Source organism: Abramis brama, assembly GCF_963993115.1.
Source record: "Abramis brama genome assembly, chromosome: 10".
Lineage (NCBI taxonomy): Eukaryota > Metazoa > Chordata > Actinopteri > Cypriniformes > Leuciscidae > Abramis > Abramis brama.
The window spans coordinates 29517737-29544459 of record NC_139972.1 but is presented as its reverse complement, the minus strand read 5'-3'; the positions used below and the strand labels follow the sequence as shown (position 1 = coordinate 29544459).

The window sequence follows — 26723 nt, the reverse complement described above, 5'->3', positions numbered from 1 at the left end:
AAAAACTGGCAGAAGTTGCAGCTCACAATTATTACTCAGTACAATATGAAGTGGAGGTTACTACACGTTATGTACGAGACATTCCTCATTGTCGGCTGTGGCAGTGACACACAATTCTTAAAGTCCCTAACATGCTCAAATGATTGCAATTAATGCAATGCAAATGAAAGAAGCAATAGCATACTGTAAATGCAACACAGATTCATTTATGGATTTTATTGATTTCTCTCCACTAGCTGTCTGATAAGCCTGTCAGTCTGTTCAGATATTCTCTCTTTCACAGATGCTCAGTCTGGGTCAGTCAGACCAGTGATGTATCATGCCTGACTTGGTTCACTTTGCCATCACTCACCCTTACACTTCTCGACATGTTTGCCTTGTAGCAGAGGGTAAATAAAATCAATAAGCCTCCATTTCACATCACAACTATTTAATTTATTTCTCCATCAATAGCTCCTTGGCTGGAATTAAAAGCACAGGCATTTGCATATACACAAGTCAAGACTGAGCATTACTGAGAATGAAGAAATGAAAGAGACTATTTTTACAGTTAGAACGTAGCCGCCATTGAATGAATGTGCATTAAACATATCGTAACACCATTAATATTATAAATAATAATAATAATAATAATGGTACTTGTAAAAATATGTCTAAAAGACTGTCTAAATACAGTATGTATTTTAGTACTTTAATAAAGGTTTCTGCATTTTATATAAAGCAGTTCGCCTCATGGGAGCTGCTGTTGAGATCACGTGACCAGCATAATACTGTATGTTTTATCTCTATAACCTCTAATTAACTGGACAGTTGCAGTCACAGAATGAATCTTTCATGGCTGACTGCAAATTGCGCATGACTGTGACATCATAACCGACAATTAGGCTGTGGCTTTTATAGATCAGATTCACACTGCTAGGTGTGTTTTACCACTGTAAAATTGGCCAGAGCAAAAATAAAATAAATAAATAAATAAATGAAAAAGAAAGAAAAAACCTTGCACATTTGTCAGAGACTGTTGGGAAAATCTTTAACAGACCTGGGTAACGGCTTCGATTGACCATTGTATAATTCGATATTGGGCTGGTCAGGATACTGAAATAAACAGAACAAAGTGATATTGTGATACTTTTATGGCATTTTTCTGTCCTTTTTTTTTTGTTGCAGTTTGCAGTTTGAAAGTTTCTGCTCTTAAACTGTATTTAAAAATAATACAATTATTTTAATATTTTTATTTTTATTTCTTTTCAATTGTTAATAATTAGGTGTAATCCACGGCTAGCAGTATAGGCTACATTAAACGATTTTAATCCACGATCGAGGCAAATAACCACCAGATGCAAAGCGGAGTGCATTCAACTAGCCGTGGATTATTCTATACCATCAATTAAAGCTGTCAATGATGTTTACTATGGCAAGCCGTTTTAGCTTAAATTGTACCCAGCGTTACTCGTCGTAATTGCATTTTTACTAGTAAGAATTAAATTTGAGAGCTCTACAATTGAATTGTTATAGTAAGAATTCCAATTAAAGAGCTCTACAATTGAATTGTTACTAGTAAGAATTACAATTAGAGAGCTCTCTAATTCAATTATTACTAGTAACAATTACAATTGTAGAGCTCCGTAATTAAAAATGAATGGAAGTCAATGGAGACATATGACTAGTAAAAATTAATTTGTAGAGCTCTCTAATTGGAATTGTTACTAGTAAGAATTGAATTAGAGAGCTTTGTAATTGTAATTTTTACTAGTAATAATTGAATAAGAGAGCTCTCTAATTGTAATTGCTACTAGTAAGAATTGAATTGTAGAGCTCTCAAATTGAATTCTTACTAGTAAAAATGCAATTATGACGAGTAACGCTGAGTACAATTTAAGCTAAAACGGCTTGCCATAGTTTGCAGCGTTAAATTAGACTGGAAATGTTACAATAGTTTGTCTTCTCAGCTACCACTCCTCTGTCTACTGACACAGAGATAAAGTAGTGCGGTAAGGTTACATTTATTTGATTATATTATAAAATGTTTTGGAATTAATTTGCCTGTTGAGAGAGAGAGAGAGAGAGAGAGAGAGAGAGAGAATTACCTGTGTCTGTGCACAGTGCAGCGTCTTTCTACTAGCAATGACGTGTGTCCCCCGCTGAAGTTGTGAGTTTAATTATTTTAAAAAGTCGATGTTACAACCCCCTTGCTGAGTAATATAATGTAGCGATTCAGTAGTGAACTTAATCTCTTAATAAAAGTCGCGGGGCAGCGTTGACAAGACGTTTCTGTTGTCTCCGAACTCTGTGTGCAGTGATGTATACGTACGCGCGCGCGCTATTAAAGCAGCGCATTAATACAGAACGGCGATAGAACTGACTTGGAACTACCTGTTTTATTTCAATCCCTGCAGCAGGCAATCAGAATTGAGTATTCAGTATAAAAAAAACAGCACTGATAACGATGTGTTTTCACATTTCTAACACAGATCACCAAATAGTAATTAGCTTGTCATGACTACACTAAATAAAAATAAAAAAACACAAAAAAAAAACACACACGTTTCATAATTCTCAGTATGGCCACAATAAATTAATAACTCCAGTTCATAAAATTAATAACAAATATGCCTATATAACAAGTATGTCCATTCATATCTATTTTAAATGCTAAAAAAAGTAAAGTTGGAATCATTTTGACTTCCATACATACTCACATAAAGCAACATAGACAGCAAATCTCAACATGCCTGATTTTTCAAAAAATAAGCACATTAGCCTACCATCCAGCTAGATGGATGTGTGTCAGCCTGACAGTGTCAGGTTGTCACAGCAGTCTTATGGAGAAAGATGACCCAGACGCAGAATGACCAAGCGATATAGAATTTTATTGACAAGACAAGGCACAATAGGGATGGTTAAGAGTGAGGATGATCCAAACAGTAGGACAGGGCAGTCAACAGGGGAAAGGGAAGACAGATGAGATCCGACCCGGGCAAGGATATGCTGGAGAACTGAGGAGATGGAGAAGCACCAGATAATGTCTGGAGATCAGTAGCTTGAGGAACCAGAGGCTGAAAACTTTGAGCTGCAACCAAAGCTGTATCAGTCACACTGCCTGGTCTTGAAAGCAGCAGCCAGGATGGAGGACAGGAACAAACACAACAAGACTACAGAAGAGAAATAAACTAATTTAACTGAAAATAGAAAATAATAAAAATGAAATAAATACTATGAATAAATAACTGACTCTACAAACAGAGAAAGGCCAAATCAAAATAGAAACCAAAAAATAAGGCTTGAGAAACCTAGAGTAAAAGACTGGAACTAGCCTAAAGCAAACTCAAAAGAATAAGGTGCAAACACTAAAACTGGCAGGACACACTGTCTAAAAGATCAGTAGACAAACAAGAATATCATCCACTACATACACATGCAACAAACCAGCAGAGACATCAGGGAAAGCAGCACAATATAAAGGGACCAGAGCACATGAGGATCAGGTGAGCATAATTAGTGAAACTAGGTCCAGACAAGGACTAAACAACGGGGCGTGGTAAAGGGAAACAAGGAGGCCATATAAGAGGAGCAAATGGCCAAGACACACAAAGACAAAGCCATGTGCTCAGGCACAAGACACACAAATAAACATTGAACGGAGATGAGACTGACAAGACTGTCTGGGCAAAACCCTGACAGTATACTTGCATAGAGCGATATATATTTAACATATCTCAACTGCCTGATTACATGTAGGCTATTGTTTTAAAATGTAAACAATAGTATCTGCTAAATAACTGTAAGATATTAAGATATAACAAACATTAACATTATGATTTCCCTTAAAGCTGCTTTGAAACGGGTATTGTGAAAAGTGCTACACAAACAACTTGATTTTGAAGAATTTGAAGAACTTAAATTTTTCAGTGAACTGACCCTTTAAAACTCTGCCCTAGTATAGTCGACATCACAAGAACCATTCAGTTTCAAACCTGCATCTACACTGACAAAAGTAGGCGCCACAGAGAAGACTAATTCCCCTGATCAATATCTACTTCCACGTTGGGCTGGAGTTCAGCGTGGATGGCAGTGGTCAATGACTCTTGCTCAGAGGTCCAGGGCAGTGCTGGACACAGGCCCAGGAGAGACAGATTGGTGAAGAGTGGGACGGCTACAGCCAGGCGCCTGGATTCCTGTCATCCTCTCCCCCTCCTCCTCCTCCTTCTGTCTGCTAGATCAACATGCGCCACGGCTCTCAAACACAACAACCTGTTTGAGATTAGCCATCGGATGGGCTGCTCTGCATAACGACATCCTTACAGGCATCCACAATTACATGGCTTTTATCTCGTCACGTCAGGATATGTTTAAGGAGCTGTCCGTGGTTCTGAATGCTGTTGGATCGGTTCACGCTGTGGAGGTGTGGACGCAGGAGACGAGCTGTCCATCGGCCTGTCAGAATGTAATTATGTGGGAGCCTCGGAGTGCCAAGACAGAAAGAAAAAAAAACACAGTCGAGGTCTTGGAGGGCAAGTGTGCCACCGTGGATTTCGGCAAACATTTCAGCAAACTCCCCTGAGCGTGGCAGGCCTCTGCCAAAATCACAAAACCGTTAGGCGCCTCGCTCAGCAGAGAGGAGATCTTCAATGGTAATGTTGACACAAACCAATTAAATTCTCCTCTGCTGTAAGCTTGACATGCTGTGATCGGCTTTGGGTGCTCGAGCCCCTGCCCTTTTTCAAAATGAATCAAAAGTGCCCTTCTCAAACAAATATCAATGATAATATCGTGGTCAATAAAACAAAATGCATTTGATTAGAATTAACATGACAATGTGTACAAAACTAAAGTAGCCTAAATTCACGTTTATTTTTACGTTTCTGTCAGTCTGAGGTCGGTGTCGTTGCTATAGGCCTAGCCTACAGGTTGCGTAGGCTAGGCCTATAGCTTGCGTCAAGTTGCGTGTGTCAAGTTGCGTGTGTCTTGCTTCGGACGAGGGTCTAAAACTCCGGAGCAGTGTGTGTGGACGGCAGGCTTAACCGTAGCAAAAGTTATGCGTTTTAAAATGAAAATGCACTAGTGTGTATTCCACAGTCTGCTCAGGAACCGATGCTATCGAGCCAAATATAGTTATTTCAGTGAATATATGGCTCGACGGCAGGAAGGAACAAACCAAACAATCTTTTTCAATAATAAAAGGTAGTGTGTCGATTCAATTAAAAATCCACATATCACATATTTTAAAATATTACATAATTTGTCGTATAATACACCGATCAATCGTTATCTGGCACAACCACTTATCTATATAATGTCATTCTATATAGATCAGTGGGCACAAGTTCAAATTTCATTGGACAATGTGAAGTGGAGCGGTAATTTTCCAGTCATTCATAAATCGTTTGAAAATTAGATGGACAGACGAATTTACATTTATGAAGCGATCTAAATCTTCGTCGTTTAAACAATGGATGCTAATTGAATACAAAGCACTGCACAAAACCAGCACTAAAAGTCGCATTAATGGTAAGTATTATTAAAGTCACTTTTTTATTTAGTACATTGATACACCGTTTACCATTTGATCAAACTATCATAGTTGGTTAAATGAAACTCATCAGGCGCCACCTACAGGCCTATTATGTGAAGTGTAGGCGGACAACAACACGCGAAATGGTGTCATGAAAGGACTTGATAATTATGCAGCAATAGTATAATAGTACAGTAGCCTACCACTGGTCAACAATTTGGACACATTACTATGTTTTTTTAAAAGAAGTTTCTTATGTGCATCAAGCCTGCATTTATTTGATCAAAAATACAGATTATACATATTATTACAATTTAAAATAATGGTTTTCTATTTTAATATACTTTTTAAAAAATTTATATATTTCTGTGATGCAAAGCTGGATTTTCAACAGCCATTACTCTAGTTTTCAGTGTCACATGATTTTTTCAGAAATAATACTAATATTCTGATTTATTATCAATGTTAGAAACAGTTTTTTTTAACCTTTGATACTTTTTTCAGGATTCATTGATGAATAAAAAGTAAAAAATAACAGTATTTAATTAAAATAGAAATTATTTTATAAGTCTTTACTGTCACTTTTGATCAATTTAGCACATCCTTGCTGAATAAAAATAGCCAATTAATTTCTTTAAAAAAAAAGAAAAGAAATACTGACCCCAAACTTTTGAACGGTAGTGTATATTGGTACAAAATATTGATATTTTAAATAAATTATGTTCTTTTTTTTTCTTTTTTTACTCAGAATCCCGAAAAAAAGTATCAAAGGTTATAAGTATATTTTAATAGAAAACCATTATTTCAAATTGTAGTAATATTTCGCAATATAATTGTTTTTTTTCTGTATTGTAGATCAAATAAATGCAGCCTTGATGAGCATAAAGGGCTTTTTTTCAAAAACATTAAAAATAGTAGTGTCCAAACTTGTCCGGTACTTATATATATGAAGACGCCCGATGCAAAAGCCTCTAAAAGCCACCTCTGTCAAAAATGAGATAATAATATTGAGTGAATGCTCTCCGCACATAGTATACGTTCATCAAATACTTTCACTTCAAACTCACTAAATCCCAGCCTTAACCCATTCAGAAATGCCGGTACTTGGGTAGAAACCTATACATAGGAGCCTGATAAAAAAAATGTTAATATTAAACAAAAAGTTTAGATGGACTTAGAGGCTTTTGCATCTGATGTCTTCATATATATATATATATATATATATATATATATATATATATATATATATATATATATATATATATATATGCCCCTTTTTTTACATTTGAGCTCCCGCCCCTGAGGAACTCTCTGCACGTCCCTGCTGATGGAAATGTCTCTTTTGGTATTTTATTTTTAGTTTTATTTTGTTTCCTTGCATTGGTGAGTCAGGCATTAAAAGCATCTTTAAAAAGTTGTCTTAAAGGCAGTAAACTATAAAAGGTATCAGTATGTATTCATCACTGGGACGTTGAATAAGCCCATATTTAGAAAGAGATGCATTAAAATTAAGCTAATATTACATAAATAAACCTAAAAAAAAAAAAAAAATGCATTCATCACTGAGACATTAAATGAGCACACATTTAAAAAGAGATACATGTAAAAATGAGAAGAATAAAATAAAGTAAAATAAAAATAAAATAATACAAAATAAAATAAAATAAAATGAATTCATCACTAATATATGGGATGTTGAATAAGCCCACATTTAAAAAGGGATTCATTAAAAATAAGCTAATATTATATAAATAAAACTACAAATCAAAACAGAACAAAACCAAAATGCATTCATGCAAACTGCATTCATTACTAATATGGGATGTTGAAAAAGCCCACATTTAAAAAGAGATACATCAAAAATAAGATAATATTATATAAATAAACCTACATAATAAAATAAAATGCATTAATCACTAATATCTGAATAAGCCCACATTAAAAATAGATATATTTGAAAAACAAGCCAATATTATATGAATGAGCCAAAAAAAATATGGCCTTTAAAACCTGTTACAGAATTAAAATGATTTCAAATGTTACTTTAAGCAAATTAATCAAGAGGTCTCCTTCCACTGGAAGAGTCTCTGACATAAGAAAATGACCATGCAAAAAATACACTATACACACAATATGAATCACTGCATATGGTGAACAGATGTTTTGTGTCATAACTATATTGAAGCCAGATCAGAAGCCAGACAAGCCATGTTAAGCGGTATCAGTGAGAGTGAGTATCAGCAACCTTTTTTTCTCCCTCCACCAATGAAAATAGTTCCAAAAGAAGCTAAATCGACAAGGCTTACGTGTCTCCAAGCAACAAACTGCTCTGTAACCATGCATATTTTTCTTGATCTGAGCTCTGCTTTTAATACCGCGCCGCCACACCTTATGCTCTCCAAATTAAATTGTTTTGCTGTCAATCCATATGGCATCAAATGGCTCCATGCGTTTCTTACTGGTAGGACTCAACAAGTTAGAGTCAAGCAGACTCTTTCTGAGTGTAGGTCCACTCTTATTTACTCTACACTGTACGCCAATACGTTTAGGAGTCACCATCCTTTCAATACTGTTGTCAAATTTTCATATGATACTGCCATTCTTGGTCTTCTGTATAAGGATAAGCACATTCAAAATTATACTGCAGATTGCAGACTTTGTTACATGGAGTAAAGAACACAGTCTTGTAATTGACGTTAGAAAAACAGAGGAAATGATTGTAGAAAACCACCTCATGATCAACAATGAGCCCATTAGACAGGTTGCTTCATACACATACTTAGGTTTACTTATTGATAATTAACTTTCATGGGAGGTGCATCTGTGTTGAAAGGTGCAAAACAATTTTTTTTACTTTTTACAGAGGCTCAGACTTTTTGGAGTTGCTCAGAGGGTCATGTTGCTGTTTTATCATGCCTGTATCAAATCCATCTCACTGTATAGCGGCCTGGTTTGGTTATCTGACATTTATCCTTAAATCTCATCTGAACCCTTTGGTGCGTACGGCAATGAAGGTGGTTGGTCTGGGGGTTTACAGTCTATATTCAACAAAATTACTTTTAAACAGGCAAGGAAAATGACTCTGGACCCTTCTCGTGGGCTCAATCCAGAATTCGAACCACTTCCATCTGGTTGACGTTGTTGTACCCCAAGGTATAGATACAGCCACTATAAAAATGATTTTGTTCCTTTGGCTGTTAAACTCTAGCGAAACTGTTGGACTGTGTGATTGTTATTGGTGTGCGTATCTTGTTTTTGCCCAAAACAAATTTCCCTTAAAAGGGACAAATAAAGTATAAAAGTATATACTGATTCTGGAACCTTTGCAATTCTTGGCCCTATGCGAGAGTTTTATAAAGAAAGAAAAAACAACAACTAGCAAATGTCTTAGTATAACCACAGAGGTGGGAAGAATCTGGCCAAGACTCTGAAATTCAAGAAAACAGTTGGTTCTTTAACACACCAGATCCGTCAAGATGCTTTGTCTTCATAGGAATTCAGGTTGTGTCCCATTCAACCTGAATTCACCCTACAGAGACTGACAATGGATTTGCATAAAGTCCAACAGTGAAAGTTGATATGTACCAAAGCAAAAAACTGCCACATTACGTACTGTATGAATGATATTGAATAACACATAATATACACTCTAAAGTGCACTCAACAGTAATGTAAGACTAATGTGAGAGCACTGTGACTGACTTCCATCAACACGCCATGTGACAAACACACTAACCCACATGCACAGACATAGATGAAGTTCCTCTCGTCTAGCTTACCTCTATCAGCAGGTGTCTTCAAAGCATAGCTTGAAAACGCATTTGCGATGTATTATTCCCCGTGCTCTCGGAATAGTTTGCGCACGGTTGGAATTCCTGCCCTCTCTCACACACAACTGGCAAAGCACTCTGCCTTCCTCCCAGGCTCATCCCATCTGCAAAGCGAGGGAGAGATGGAGCTCACGAGAGAGAGAGAGAGAGAGAGAGAGAGAGAGGATGAGGCAAAAGAGAGTAAAGGAGGAGGAGAGACATCGTTTCGATAATGCAGATTGTCATAAGAGAGCTGCATTCCTGGTAATCCAATAGAAGTGAAGTAAAAGCTTCTGTCATTTCAACAGACTTAATGAAAGCAATTTGATTAGGTGGCCCCGCATCTGCACAGCTTCCTTCAGACTCATTGTTTCGGATTTGTGCCGGCCTGTCTCACTCTCAAATTAACTTGCCTTTAAATGTATTTAATGTTTGGCTTGAATACTTACACGATTCCTGCTTGGAACGGTTCGGTGGAGGGGAGCCATTCAAGTGAAACTGCTATTCTTTGAGTGAAGTGAAGCTCAACTGTTACATAATGGGGCTAGCAACATCAAGGTCATGGGTTTGATTCTCTGGGGGAAATGTTTACCTATGTAGCTTTGCCTAATGTTGACAGAAAATATGACATCAGTAACCCTGTAAGGTCTTAAAACGGGGGTATTCAACATTTTTCAGGAAAATTAACTATTGATGGATAAAGAGGTGGAGCAGAGACCTGGTACATATTGTTTTCAAAATAAAAACTGTTACATTTTATACCTGGCCAAAAAAAGTGTATAGTGCCACAATTACACAAGGCCATATTTAAAAAGAGATGCATTAAAATAATTTGTTATTATTATGTAAATAAGCCTACATAACATAAAAATGCTTTCATCACTAATATCTGGAACTTTGAATAAGCCCACATTTACATTACAAAAACAAGTTAATATTATATAAAAGAGCCTATATAAAATAAAGAGCTATGACATTGAAGTGGCGTTCATGTGCGTTCAACTCGTAAATACGATCGAGAAATTACGAATAGAAATAGAAATTACGAGATGACTTGAACGCACCATCTGAACCGCCAATACAAGTCGTTTTTCATTCGAATCCAAATGATTTACGGTTATACGTCACTAGAATATTAATTTGCATAACGCCCGCCTATGTACGTTGTCCACTCGCGAACAACTTGAACAGCCCTCAAATGTAATTTTATTGACGACTGCTTCTCAAAGTTCAACGTGGGATTCGCAAACCGCTTGCTCTTGAAAGATGGGTCAGTACCCAGTTTATTTGGACCAGCTTGCTCTTCAGAATCACAACCTGTAAGTATGAATAATTATTGATGTATATATTTTCTACCGGGTGTTCAAAATACTTCAGTGTTTTATATTGTGTAAGTTTCCAGCTAACCTGCTGAATCACATTATTACTGTCTTACTGAAATACTTATGCTAATTAGCTGTGGGCCACTATTACCTAAAACTCTGTCTATTAAAGGTAGGGTATGGGATTTGCAAAACGGCCTGGATTTTGAAAATACACAACTCAAATGGTCCTACCTTCTTTCCTTCAATGCTGGCCCTGACTCCACCCATTCATGTGGAGGGAGTGGGATGGGGGGAGGGGGGTATGGTACAACCGTTTGATTGACGAACTTACTGTCCAATGATTCTAGGTGGTCTTGGAAATGATTGGCTGGAGTTTTTCGAGTCCTGCCCGTTCCACAGATGATTAAATTGCTTAATTTTCATTTCACTGCTTCTAACTCAGTGGCTGTAAGTGGGTTAGGAATAGGATTTCAAGTGATTTTGAAAAAATGGACAAAAAAAGAATCACATACCCCACCTTTAATGCAGATTGTCTGTTGTTCTTACTATGAGAAAAGATAAAGGATGGAGCAAGATTTGTTTTACAAACGTTTGTTACATCAGTCATTCACGTTAGTGCTGGGCAAACATATGCACCGTTATTGATACAGTTATTGGTACAGTTCCCGCATGTTCACCACAATAAATTAGAACAATACACATTGGTTTGTTGATGGACATACTCTTGTTAATGCTGATGGTGAGGAATTACAGTTGCAACATCTCATAATGTCCATCAAACTGAGTAGCGTATCACTGAGAAACACTGAGTCCTGCTCGAGCCGTCCTTGCGATGGAGGTTCGGGTTGAATAACTAGTTCTTCCAATGTTTCATCATCGGACTCAAGCTCAGATTGATATGGTAAAATTGACGTCATCGTTACTGTCTTTAAAGTGTGTACAATTGCCTCTGGACAGAGCTGATGTTCAGTTATGGTAATGGGCATGTAGCTTCTACGTGGTAGACCAATTACAACAGACTGGGCCATCTGGCCAATCAGAGCTGAGCAGGTTCTCGGAAAAGAGGGATTTAGAGAGACTGATTCATCCATCGAGTCATTTGAGAATCATTGAAAAATGTGGTCATGTGCAATGTATATTATGAGAAAATTCAACTGTTTTTGGACTTTTGAAGCATGTAAACGTTATAGGAGACTCCAAAACGACATTATGAGCCTTTAAAATAACATAATAAGGGCACCACGTTATTCCATTCTCCACTTTGCCTTCCTTGAGTTGCAATGTTAATCAGAAACAAAGCAATTATCCCCAATTCATCAACAGCAACACAACTCCATAATCAATCTCTCCAACATGAGAGACTGAAACACGACTATGAAAAACGAAGTCATGGTTTACATGTCTCATACTGTACAAGCCGATGCATTTGTCATCATTACCTTCCGAGCGAGACTGATGGTAGTGCAATGTAAGTAAATGTAAACCAATTAATAACAGCAGAAATTGCATTAAACCATTGTGTCCTAAAGCGAAAACCACTAGAATTGCTCTAAAATGAACCGTTAACTACTTGAAAAATCTCTGTAAAATCTCTGTGGAAGATTTTTTTTTTAATAAATACATGAAAACTGTGCAGAGTAGCCCTATAAATCTTGTTTACGTTCAAACTAATGTGATCGACAGTTAAGTAATAATTTGCGGATTACGGCAAGTGCATGTTTTTGATATTATCAGCAGATTTAAACATCTAGTGGATTGTCCAGCCGTCAGAGGCTGATGAATGACCACTCATTAGAATTGCAAAGGCTGTCAGCTGCCGCAGCGGAGCGTGGTTCCAGACGGGGTTTGACAGGGCCACCAGACTCCATCGGGGTAATTAATTTGCCACATTCTAAAGGACGTAGGGTGTACTTCTCGAAATTAGGCCGGTAAGAGAAGTGGCAAAGGGTCATAATCAATTGATTATCATGACGACTGAGATGGAGGCAACATGGCTCTTTAATGATTGATGCTTTTGTTTGTGAGCTTTCAGAGAAACCCTTCCAATGCTAATCAAGTCCAGATAAGTTTAGCTTAAACCAAGTTTGACAAGCTGCAAAGCAATGCTAGCACATGTATTGTGGTAGCAGAGAACCTAATATGCTGTCTTGTCTTGTACTATATATTGATGGTCAGTGTTGGGGAAATGCATTGCATGTAGTCCGATTATGTAGTCCTTTTTGTCCTTTATGTAGTACTTTTTTGATGTAACAAGTAAATTAACTCATTACTTTATACATTTACACATTCAAATTTTAGTTACTTAAAAAAAAAAAAACTAGTGCACATTACTTTTCAATATTTTGGAAATACTCTCTCTTCTCCATAATGTAGACACTTGTAGTCCTAAGTACTCATTCGTGCAAGTTGTGCAAAACACATTACTTTCCACTTTCAATAGAACAAGTTTTGTACAGGAGGTAATTGTTTTTTTGTATGGCATCCATAGCTCTAGGGTCATGAAATGTGTTCAGAATATGATTATATTCTAAATGTGTTTTTAAAAGAAAATGACAGTGTATGTTATATAGACTGTGTTGTTGAATGCATTACTGTGTTGAACACTTGCAAAAAAGAACTTATAAGTAAAAAAACAACAACAACAACAACAACAACATTATTTTCCATAAAAAGTAACTAAGTAATTTAATTAGTTTCTTTTTAGGGAGTAACACCATATTATAACTAGTGCTGTCAAATCGATTAATCACAATTAATCACATCTGACATAAAAGTTTGTGTTTATATAATATATATATGTGTGTGTGTGTGTGTGTGTCTGTGTGTGTGCGCGCACACGTGTGTGTGTGTGTGTGTGTGTGTATGTGTGTGTATATATATATATATATATATATATATATATATATATATATATATATATCTGTCAGCTGTTAAATTTAAGTACACAAATGGATAATACCAATATAGGTCAACCAATTACCAAGCAATGCTTAATTTTGTTCAGTCTGTGGTATAAAAAGGTCGCATTAGCAATTAAAGAAAAAACACTTAAGCAAAACATGGTCAGGTCTGAATAATTTTTGGTCCCAAATTTTTATAAGTTTTACTGGTAGTCCACTGTATGAAGAATTTTGGGGTGTAATATGTCACAGTTTACTTTATTTTGCTATCCTCACTTACATAAATTAACTATAGTGCCCTAATGTAAAAATATCAACAATTATATGGTATATATATATATATATATATATATATATAAACACAATAATTTATGTTTATCTATTTATGTAATTTATGCGATTAATCTCGATTAATCAATTTGACAGCACTAATTGTAACATCACTTTTCATAGTAATGTTCCCCATTTCCCCCCAAGATTTCAAGGTATAGCTTGAATCATTAAACATTATTAGAGTCACAATGTAAAGGCAGAACCTGAACTGTAATTAACCAAATGAAATGCAACAGTACTGTGTGCTAATGAGTGTTCTCCTTGGGGAGCATTTCTGTTATTGGTGCTGAGTGGGTGGTACAGGCTTATTCCCAGAACAAGATGATACATCAGTAAACGAAAACAAGGCTGTTACAGAGACACAAAATCACTAAACGGGTCTTACACAACCACATTGTTCCTTTCTGGATTCACCTTTCAAGCTGACATGACAGAGCTCCTCGCTATTTTGGTCTGACGTCTTTCTCAAGAGAAGTTGCCTGATTTGAGGTGCTCTTATAAAGAATATGGAAAACCTTACGGTGAGTTAGATTTGAATGAATCAATTATTAAATGCAATTAAATTAAATGCAATGAGCTCCAAAAGGGAAATTTTTTATCACAAATAAAGTGTGTCTGTAGGCACATCACAAAGTGGAGGGTCTAAAAGTCGTAAAATCACTATAACTGTGATGGATTTGAGTGGCTTATTGGTTTTAACTGTGGCAGTATGGTAAAATATAGCAATGTTTAATAACAGTTACATTTTGAAATCATTCTGAAAGTAGTTTATAAACAACTCTGCTGAGTAGTTTATTAGACGAACTGTAGGCCATTTATGGTTTCCAAGCTGCATAGAAACTTTTTAACACCTCCTGTGTCCCGTCTCTTTGAGCAGACAGACAATTGGAGGGAGATTGTGAACAAAAAGCTTCACTTTCCACCGGAGCTGATCCCTGCAATCCAAGAGGGCAACATGGCCTGGGTGGACAGTCTCCTCTCCCTTGGTGATGGGATCATCCGTCAACTGGAAGAGTCTGAGGATCGGTTATGGAGGGAAGCGTTGAACCTCTCCATCCGACTGGGCGCCGAAGACATCATGACTTCCCTTCTTGTGGGCGTCAAGTTTGACTTCCGGCAGATCCATGAAGCTCTACTGGTGGCTGTCGACACCAACCAGCCACGATATGTCAAACACCTCCTGGACCGCCTGGATCAGGAAAAAGGCAATAAGATGGACGTTCGTTCCTTTAGCATGGCCATCTTCGACCACTCCATCGACGATTCTCAGTTCGCTCCGGGAGTGACGCCACTAACGCTGGCCTGCCAGAAGGACCTGTATGAGATCGTAACTATGCTGACCCAGAGAGGCCATGATATTCCCATGCCTCACTCAATCTCGTGCGCGTGCTTGGAGTGCCGTAACGGACGGCAATACGACTTGCTCAAGTTCTCGCTGTCCCGTATAAATACGTACAGAGGCATTGCCAGCCGCGCATATTTGTCGATCACCTCGGAAGACGCCATGCTCAGCGCTTTCCACCACAGCCGAGAACTGCGCAAACTGTCTAAGAAAGAACCAGAATTTAAGGTGAGCTCAGAAAAAAGGGTCATTCATTTTCTGAAAACATCACAAATAACAAATTCAAAAGACAAATTGTCAGAGTCAAAGTGCTTTTTCATGAACCAATCTGCTACCAGTAACTGACTTCTTGTTTTTACATGCATGTCCTTTCGCAGATTATGCTCCATAATTTGTTAACATACACTATAAAGTAATGTAAATTATTTAATGGTGTTATTTCATCAGGTAAAAACATTTTAAGCAAAGAAATCTGTTGATTTTTGCCATTACCGCCAGATAAACCTTTGTGAGCATGTCTGTTTGTGCTTTGAAATCATGCCAGAGAAAACTCCATTTCAAATCTCTTGCACACTTTAATTGATTGTTTGCATTTCTTTCTCAAAACTCTTTATTGATGTTTAGCCTCAGTACCTGGCTTTGGAACAGCTGTGTCAGGAGTTTGCTGTGGAGCTTCTGGGAATGTGCCGGAACCAGAGTGAAGTCTCCACCATCCTCAACAGTGCTGAGGGGGACAGCGAGGATGAAGAACTAGGCCTAGATGAACAGACATTTGAGGAAGGCATCCCCAACCTCGCTCGTCTTCGCCAGGCGGTCAACTACAATCAAAAACAGGCAAGTCAAATTGGTTTAATTGCAGCAGATAACTGAAAAAAGTGATATAAACAACAATTTAAAAGATAAAAAATCTAAAAACCTACATTAAAGGTGCAGTTAGAGATTTCTGAGAAACACTGTTGATATTTAAATTCAACCCAAAGAAGCACACCTCTCCCTTCATTACTCCGCCCACAAAAGCTGAAGCAGAGCAAAGTAATGCATCACAAAAAATAATGACAAGTGAGAACAAAAAATGAACATACACGTAACCGGTCCAACTCAACCCACTCCAAGCGGGATTCTAACAGGCGTCTCTGGCATGGGAGGTGGGCGTGCTAACAAGGATGCTAAAGACTGCAGTCTCTGTCATCAGTCGCTAGCATGCCTCTCGCTAGGCCAGGGGAGTGAGGTTTACTCGCCAAGCTCTTACTGGTTGGCCTCTGTTACAAACAGTAGCTACACAAAAGTATACAAGCAAGAGTTGGTTGTTAGTCGCCAGCGTATAGCATCCAGAAAATAGTAACAGATTGTCCTGTTACTAGCTAACATTACAACAGCATATCTTGGTTCTGAGAAACAAAAATAATCTCTTTTAATCTCTTATTTTCTATTTTATTTGCATTTTAGTTTTAGCACATCAAGTTAAAGTTGGCATAAAATGGAAGTTGAGATAGTCTTTTCTTCCCTATTGTAACGTATATCAGAGTGAAACGGCTTTTTGAACAAGAAAAAACGCAGGGAGAGACTTGATTTTGTCCAGGGGCAATTGATTGGATGGTTGGATGGTTGGATGTTTGTGGTTTGCTATTGGTCGATCTCATGGGAGTAACAGGTTTTCAGTAAATACAGAAGAGAAGAGATGTCGCTGCAAGAGGGAGGGGAAGTTATTTTGATTAAAGATTACAAAGACACATGAATAAAAAAATAAAAAAAACAACGTGCACGGATAAATCATTTATAATACACTTATATATATATATATATATACAGTGGGGAGAACAAGTATTTGATACACTGCCGATTTTGCAGGTTTTCCCACTTACAAAGCATGTAGAAGTCTGTAATTTTTATCATAGGTACTCTTCAACTGTGAGTGACGGAATCTAAAACAAAAATCCAGAAAATCACATTTTAAGTAATTAATTTGCATTTTATTGCATGACATAAGTATTTGATACATCAGAAAAGCAGAACTTAATATTTGGTACAGAAACCTTTGTTTGCAATTACAGAGATCATACGTTTCCTGTAGTTCTTGACCAGGTTTGCACACACTGCAGGAGGGATTTTGGCCCACTCCTCCATACAGACCTTCTCCAGATCCTTCAGGTTTCGGGGCTGTCGCTGGGCAATATGGACTTTCAGCTCCCTCCAAAGATTTTCTATTGGGTTCAGGTCTGGAGACTGGCTAGGCCACTCCAGGACCATGAGATGCTTCTTACGGAGCCACTCCTTAGTTGCCCTGGCTGTGTGTTTCGGGTCGTTGTCATGCTGGAAGACCCAGCCACGACCCATCTTCAATGCTCTTACTGAGGGAAGGAGGTTGTTGGCCAAGATCTCGCGATACATGGCCACGGTCATCCTCCCCTCAATACGGTGCAGTCGTCCTGTCCCCTTTACAGAAAAGCATCCCCAAAGAATGATGTTTCCACCTCCATGCTTCACGGTTGGGATGGTGTTCTTGGGGTTGTACTCATCCTTCTTCTTCATCCAAACACGGCGAGTGGAGTTTAGACCAAAAAAGCTCTATTTTTGTCTCATCAGACCACATGACCTTCTCCCATTCCTCCTCTGGATCATCCAGATGGTCATTGGCAAACTTCAGATGGGCCTGGACATGCGCTGGCTTGAGCAGGGGGACCTTGCGTGCGCTGCAGGATTTGAATCTTTAATTTTAATGGTTTTCTTTGAGACTGTGGTCCCAGCTCTCTTCAGGCCATTGACCAGGTCCTGCCGTGTAGTTCTGGGCTGATCCCTCACCTTCCTCATGATCTTTGATGCCCCACGAGGTGAGATCTTGCATGGTGCCCCAGACCGAGGGAGATTGACCGTCATCTTGAACTTCTTCCATTTTCTAATAATTGCACCAACAGTTGTTGCCTTCTCACCAAGCTGCTTGCCTATTGTCCTGTAGCCCATCCCAGCCTTGTGCAGGTCTACAATTTTATCCCTGATGTCCTTACACAGCTCTCTGGTCTTGGCCATTGTGGAGAGGTTGGAGTCTGTTTGATTGAGTGTGTGGACAGGTGTCTTTTATACAGGTAACGAGTTCAAACAGGTGCAGTTAATACAGGTAATGAGTGGAGAACAGGAGGGCTTCTTAAAGAAAAACTAACAGGTCTGAGAGAGCCGGAATTCTTACTGGTTGGTAGGTGATCAAATACTTATGCCATGCAATAAAAGGCTAATTAATTATTTAAAAATCATACAATGTGATTTTCTGGATTTTTTTTAGATTCCGTCACTCACAGTTGAAGAGTACCTATGATAAAAATTACAGACCTCTACATGCTTTGTAAGTAGGAAAATCTGCAAAATTGGCAGTGTATCAAATACTTGTTCTCCCCACTGTATATATATATATATATATGTATGTGTGTGTGTGTGTGTGTGAGTGTGTTTTTCTTTTTCTTTTAATGTTAACGTTAACGTTTATTTCATTTCAAGTGATGACAAGAGTTTTAGTTTTAGTAAAATATAATAACCCTGGTTAAGGTAACACACTGCCCACACAGACTGATGTATTTGAGGAGAAACACAGGACATGTGATTCTCATCTTTCAAAAGCTCACAGTCGTTTGACCCCTGCGTTGATGCCGTATGGGATGCCTGATTGATTGACAGTTGGCTGGGAGGCCTGACTGTTTGTTTTCCTTGTCTAGTTTGTGACTCATCCCATCTGCCAGCAAGTGCTCTCCTCCATTTGGTGCGGGAGCCTGTCAGGTTGGAGGGGAAGTCGAACTGCTTGGAAACTGCTGGTGTCTTTGGGCATTTTCATTACCATGCCGGTTCTGTGCCTTGTCTACTGGATCGCCCCAAAGTCCAAGGTAAATTTGAGTCCGTGGTGAATGATAATAGTTCAATAACATCATAATAATCAAGAAATCAAATGCCACGGCTGATGTAAACAGCATTCATACAGGTTTCAATTATTTATTTTTGTTCTACCAGCTGGGTAAATTGCTGAAGGTTCCCGTGATTAAGTTCCTGTTACACTCTGCATCATACATGTGGTTTCTCATCACTCTTTTGACGGAGTCGATTTTCATGGAGATCTACCGTAGCGATTTCGCCTCCCGGAAGCAGAACATTCTCCATAACTCTCTTCACATGATATGGGTTGCAGGTAGGTCATGTTGACAAATCATTTAAAGTCACTTAAATCTCTGAGTCTAATCAATAATTGTCTTTGAGATGGAGAGAATGAGAATGATTATTATCTAAAATGAACGTTTTCATTTTTCTATATTGGTAGGTTTCTTCTGGTTTGAGTGTAAGGAAGTTTGGCTCGAGGGTTTGAAGAGTTACTTCTTGGATTTATGGAACATTCTGGATATGATGGTGCTGAGCATGTATCTGGCATCCTTCACACTGCGCATTCTCATCGTGCTAAAGGGACATTTCCTCTGTCAGGACTCCAGCACACAAGAGCTGTGTGACTATTTCACCAACACAGGTGACATCTCAAAAAAAAAAAAAAAAATATATATATACACACACACACACACACACACACACACACAATTAAATTTTAAATGATTATTATTATTTTTACATTTGAACTAATCTTACAAACTATTATTATTATTATTATATTTAAAAGAGATAATAATAATGTTAAATGATATTAAAATAATAATTATTGTAATTTAATTTAAATAATAGTATTATTGTTAATTATTATTACAATAACAATTATTCTTAGTAGTAGTATAATTGTCATAATAATAATTATTGTAATCTAATTTAAAGAATAAAATAATAATAATAATTATTATTACAATAACAAATATTCTTATTAGTAGTAGTTATAGTAGTAGTATAATTGTCATAATTTTAGCATTATTATTTATTTGTATTTAAAAACATTATTATATATTTAAAATACAGTGAGGAAAATAAGTATTTGAACACCCTGCTATTTTGCAAGTTCTCCCACTTAGAAATCATGGAGGGGTCTGAAATTGTCATCGTAGGTGCATGTCCACTGTGAGAGACATAATCTAAAAAAAAAAATCCAGAAATAACAATGTATGATTTTTTATCTATTTATTTGTATGATACAGCTGCAAATAAGTATTTGAACACCTGAGAAAATCAATGTTAATATTTGGTACAGTAGCCTTTGTTTGCAATTACAGAGGTCAAACGTTTCCTGTAGTTTTTCACCAGGTTTGCACACACTGCAGGAGGGATTTTGGCCCACTCCTCCACACAGATCTTCTCTAGATCAGTCAGGTTTCTGGGCTGTCGCTGAGAAACACGGAGTTTGAGCTCCCTCCAAAGATTCTCTATTGGGTTTAGGTCTGGAGACTGGCTAGGCCACGCCAGAACCTTGATATGCTTTTTACAGAGCCACTCCTTGGTTATCCTGGCTGTGTGCTTCGGGTCATTGTCATGTTGGAAGACCCAGCCTCGACCCATTTTCAATGCTCTAACTGAGGGAAGGAGGTTGTTCCCCAAAATCTCGCAATACATGGCCCCGGTCATCCTCTCCTTAATACAGTGCAGTCGCCCTGTCCCATGTGCAGAAAAACACCCCCAAAGCATGATGCTACCACCCCCATGCTTCACAGTAGGGATGGTGTTCTTGGGATGGTACTCATCATTCTTCTTCCTCCAAACACGTTTAGTGGAATTATGACCAAAAAGTTCTATTTTGGTCTCATCTGACCACATGACTTTCTCCCATGACTCCTCTGGATCATCCAAATGGTCATTGGCAAACTTAAGACGGGCCTTGACATGTGCTGGTTTAAGCAGGGGAACCTTCCGTGCCATGCATGATTTCAAACCATGACATCTTAGTGTATTACCAACAGTAACCTTGGAAACGGTGGTCCCAGCTCTTTTCAGGTCATTGACCAGCTCCTCCCGTGTAGTTCTGGGCTGATTTCTCACCTTTCTTAGGATCATTGAGACCCCACGAGGTGAGATCTTGCATGGAGCCCCAGTCCGAGGGAGATTGACAGTCATGTTTAGCTTCTTCCATTTTCTAATGATTGCTCCAACAGTGGACCTTTTTTCACCAAGCTGCTTGGCAATTTCCCCGTAGCCCTTTCCAGCCTTCTGGAGGTGTACAATTTTGTCTCTAGTGTCTTTGGACAGCTCTTTGGTCTTGGCCATGTTAGTAGTTGGATTCTTACTGATTGTATGGGGTGGACAGGTGTCTTTATGCAGCTAACGACCTCAAACAGGTGCATCTAATTTAGGATAATAAATGGAGTGGAGGTGGACATTTTAAAGGCAGACTAACAGGTCTTTGAGGGTCAGAATTCTAGCTGATAGACAGGTGTTCAAATACTTATTTGCAGCTGTATCATACAAATAAATAGTTAAAAAAATCATATATTGTGATTTCTGGATTTTTTTTTTTTAGATTATGTCTCTCACAGTGGACATGCACCTACGATGACAATTTCAGACCCCTCCATGATTTCCAAGTGGGAGAACTTGCAAAATAGCAGGGTGTTCAAATACTTATTTTCCTCACTGTACATTTAAAATAATAATAATAATATTTATGCATTTAAAAATCAATTTAAAATGAAAATAATTATAATAATTAAAGCATATATTTTGATCATGTTTCCGAACAGTACGAGAGGACTGGAAACAGGAGGATCCTCAGCTGATTGCAGAGACTCTCTTTGCCGTGACCAGCATGTTGAGTTTCACACGTCTCGCCTACATTCTGCCGGCCCACGAATCCCTGGGAACCCTGCAGATATCCATGGGAAGAATGATCGATGACATGATGAGGTCAGATCTCAGGGTTTGATCTTCGCAATCGCACGTCTGATATGCTTACAAGAGGAAGAGTGGCTTTCATCAAATGTTTTTCTTCCTCTACAGGTTCATGTTCATCCTCATGATTATAGGAACAGCATTTTTGTGCGGAATAAACAACATATACGTCCCATATGTTGAGTCTGCACATCTTGGAAGGTGATTAATAACTTGTTTGCATGTAATTTCACGTGTTTGGTTGGAGATGAATTATAAATGTGTTTGTCACTTGTATTCCTTTTAAGATTTAATGAAACATTTAACTTCCTCTTCTGGACCATGTTTGGAATGGCAAACCAAGAATATGTAGACATGCATGATTACGCTCTGGCTGAGTTTGTGGGAAGGATCTTCTACGGGATATTCACACTGCTCATCGTAATAGTGCTCCTGAACATGCTGATTGCCATGATCTCAAACTCATTTCAGAGGATTGAGGTGAGCATGTATAGTATGAAGAATGATTTTAAATGATTTGGTAGGAAACACTGTAGTTTTAGCACTCAGAAATTGCATTCATTTACAATTCATGTCGTTTCAAACCTGTGGAAAACATTTTAACCTGACCCGGAATTTTATTTTATTTTTAAATTGAGTGTTCATCGGAGTGGTCCAAGACCCCATGACTTTTGTAGCACTTGAACCAGGAATACACTAAAAAAGAAATAAAAATACTGCATACTAAAGAGAAATGACTTTAGGATTCAGAGGAACAGCTCATTTGCTCCAAATATAGATTTACGTAAAGATTGACGTATCTCTTGTTCAAAACGCTTCTTCCTCACAGGATGATGCAGATGTCGAGTGGAAGTTTGCTCGCTCTAAACTCTACCTCAGTTACTTTAGGGAGGGTCTAACTATGCCAGTTCCCTTTAATATCATCCCATCTCCAAAGGCTCTCTTTTATGTCTTAAGGTAGGAAAACTTAAGCAATGTCAAACCTTGTATAGTGACTGCATGATATCCCAGAGTATGTGAATGTCTATGAGGTTCTTCACCTTCAGGACCAGATGTAACCTTCATGTTCCTCGCTGTTTTATGTAGAAGGATCTTCCAAAAGATTTGCTGTTGCTGTAAGAAGAAAGCCCCAGAATATCCTCCCATCACATCTTTGGTGAATATCCAAGAGGTTTTTATCACTGGATCCTCTATAATTCTTGGTTAAATTTGGCTGATGAGGTGTTTTTCATACTTTTTTTGTAGTCTAGCAATACCCTGAATAACAGCGGAGGTCAAGGTGAGGGCAGAGTGCCATACCGCCTGCAGGTCACCAAGGCTCTAGTGCACCGCTATATTGAAGCCGCACGCAGAGAGTTTGAAGAGAGCAAGCGTAAAGGTAGGTCATATTTTCGCCATCTCTGGGTAATAATCCAAAAGCATGCAGTATTTCAGGAAAAGCCACAAGAGTGACACATACAGCATTAGACTACCTAAAAATGACCTGTTCAGGGTGCTGTGGCCTAGTGGTCAAAGATATGTTCTAGTAACCACACGGTTGTGGATTTAAACCCCAGAAGGGGATCCTTCAGAAAGACTTCACCTCAAGTTTCTCCAGAGGAACTGTCTCTGTAATTAAAGAATGGAATAAGTGTACTAGAATACAAAATGGATAAAAGTGTCTGATCTTGTTTTAAGACAGGCTACTTCTGATCATCTGGGATCAACACTTGGAATGCATACAGTATCATACAGTAATTCAGTAAACACTCTGTAGTGCATACTAGAGCCAGGGCGCAGGAAGTAGGGGCGGTGTTTTCACAGGTGTATAAACGCATTTGATTTATCAAGAAAAAATAAGACATTTTAAATCAGTAAACCTTCGGTAAGGAATTTAATTATAAAAGTGTAAGTGGGCTACAAGTGTTGTATTAGATTTTAATTTTACACGGTTTACTTTCTTGAAACTGGAATAGTCTATTATTCTTTTGATTGACACACACCAGGGGCTGAAATTAACAGGGGCTAGTGGCAAAAATGCTAACAAAAAATGACAAAAATGCCTCCAAACTAATGTTATGTGGGCAAAAACAAGCCTCAATGAGGTTTTCTTTTTGTATTTATAACTATATATATAGCAATATCACACAAACAGGAGTGCACAGTAAAAAAATATATAATCAATAAGTTATGACAACATGTTTTAACACATCAAATAAGTTATACAAGTTATATTTTTTTAGGTCAGTTTAATGTAATTTAAGTTGAAATGACTTAACCAAGGTGAGTTTACTTAATCATTTAAGGCAGCAACTTTTTTTATAGTGCAGTTTTCCCCTGAACAGCATATTGCAAATGTGAAATTGATTTTATAGAACATATCAAACAAGAAGTTAATATTAAGTAATGTACAGTAATTACATATAAAAATGTGTTTTTGTCAAACCTATCTGTTTTTGCTCCTTCAAAGAAAATAGTTCCAAACAAAGCCACATCAGAAATGTTTCATGTCTGTGTGAGCAACATGTTTAGTTCTTGAATGGATCAACGTTTCTGAACAAACTGATCTGAATGAATGATTTAATGGTGGGTCTGTAAGGTAGGCACAAGAGTTTGAGCTGCATGATTAAGAGTTAAAGGGATAGTTCACCCAAAAAATTCAACTCAACCCTCATGTCGTTCCAAACCCGTAAGACTTTTGTTCATCTTCAGAACACAAATGAAGATCTTTTTGATGAAATCTGAGAGATTTCTGTCCCTCCATTGACTGTCCACGCAACTACCACTTTGACGCTTCAAAACGTTCATGAAGAGATCGTAAAACGAATCCATATGAATTGAGCGGTTTTGTCCAAAATTTTCTGAAGAAACACAATCGCTTTATATGATGAAAAGACTGAATTTAGGCTTTTAGTCACAAAAGTTAACACACAATAAGTGACCATAAAGACATTTGTAATTATTTAGATATTTCAAAGATTTATATTTCAAATAAACTGTTCTTTTGAAAAAAATCCTGAAAAAAATGGCTGCTTTTCCATTCTAAGTATAAATTACATTTTAAATATAGGCCTATATTAAAATTATGGAAGCTTGTTTCCACTATGGAATAAAAAAAATAAAAGACTTTTTTTCTTGCAATTTTTTCTCGCAATTACGAGTTTATATCTTGCAATTCAGAGAATAAAAGTCTGAATGGCAGGATACTTTTTTTTTTTTTTTTTTTTTGCAAATGAAACATTGTGAATTGTGCGATGGTTCCTTTTTTAATTCTACTCTGTGGCAGAAACAAGTTATTTTAATTCGTAAAAATATTTTACAACATTACTATTTTACTGTATTTTTGGTCAGCCATGCATAGGAGATTTGTTTAAAAACAAAATGCTAGTGTATCTCAGAAATAAGTGGTTATTTCATATTTTTAATCCATTTTTGTGTAAAAAAAAAAAAAAAAACTCAAAACTTCCAGTCTAATGAAATGAGGCAAGAAAGCGTAGAGGAAAAACAATTTGGCAACACTTTGCAGTTTATCATCCAGGAATTTCATGCATGTAAAATGCGTGTTATTCATGCAGCAAGTAGAATGCTATTATGAACCTTGCCATTGTCTTTGTGTTGTTGTGATGCTCAGATGTGGGGAACAGAATCACCGAGCTGAATAAAGTTGTGGGCCGGCTGCACACCGAGATGAAGGACTTCCACCAGAGGCTTCAGTGGCGGCGCAAAAGCGAGCCAGACCAGGCCAACATTCTGGGCAAATACATCATGGGGGCAAGAAACAATTTCCGTGACTTTGATAGGAATGAGGCCATGGGGTGTGAAAATGCAGGTCTGCACATCAGTACGCAGCTCACAGAGGAAGAGGAGGAGAAGAAAGAAGAGATCGCCTCAGAGGACAGGGAGGAGCCCGAGTCTGAGGGCCCCGTGGAGCCCGTCCCAGGAGAAGAAACTGCTTTTGAGACTGCTAGCACTCCTGATGTGTGAGAAACAAACACTGCACTGCCGTTCCCTGGCAAAATACCTAGTAAGAAGTTTCTAGATACGTTCAAAACACTTCACATTACTGATCAAATTTGACATACTGTAGTCAGGTTTAATATGCACTTTGTATCGTAACTGATATTTGAATTAAAACGCCTAGACAGATCAATCTTTTTTATAAGATTAATGAGGTTTAGATGATGGCAACAATATATGATTAATACATTTGCTGAGTGCTCTGTTTACTTACGCAAGTACCTCGATAACCTTAAACGAAAATCACCAAAAATTTATTCATGTTGATAGATGACCACACTGTGTTATATTACGATTATCAATGACAAAAAAGCACTTTCCACAAAAAAAAGATATAAATTAAGTAATATTTTTGAATGTTTTTGAAAGAAGTCTCTTCTGCTCACAAATGCTGCATTTATTTGATCAGAAATACAGTAAAAGCAGTAACATTGTGAAATATGTATGTAAAGTGTAATTTATTTCTGTGATCAAAGCTGAATTTTCAGCATCATTACTCCAGTCTTCAGTGTCACATGATCCTTCAGAAATCATTCAAATATGATGCTCAAGATTATCAATGTTGAAAAGAGTTAATATTTTTTTATTTTTTTATTATTTTTTTAGGATTATTTGATGAATAGAAAGTTTAAAAGAACATTATTTATTTGAAATTAAAATATTTTGAAGCATTTGTTATTTTGTTCCAATTCAAAGTTAATGGTTAAAAAATAAGTGATG

At 37.5% G+C, this 26723-nt stretch overlaps 1 protein-coding gene across 1 annotated transcript; it reads left to right on the top strand.

Moving 5' to 3' along the window:
• The first annotated feature begins 4076 nt into the window (after positions 1 to 4076).
• trpc2a (transient receptor potential cation channel subfamily C member 2a) lies at positions 4077 to 26522 on the top strand. Its single transcript, XM_084127633.1, has 13 exons — positions 4077 to 4631; positions 14757 to 15449; positions 15846 to 16055; positions 18923 to 19087; positions 19212 to 19386; positions 19516 to 19716; positions 21860 to 22022; positions 22116 to 22208; positions 22295 to 22487; positions 22837 to 22964; positions 23094 to 23163; positions 23253 to 23385; positions 25618 to 26522. Exons 1-13 carry the CDS (start codon positions 4629 to 4631, stop codon positions 25968 to 25970), a joined length of 2580 nt encoding a protein of 859 aa, XP_083983759.1. The 5' UTR covers positions 4077 to 4628; the 3' UTR covers positions 25971 to 26522.
• Positions 26523 to 26723: the final 201 nt, after the last annotated feature.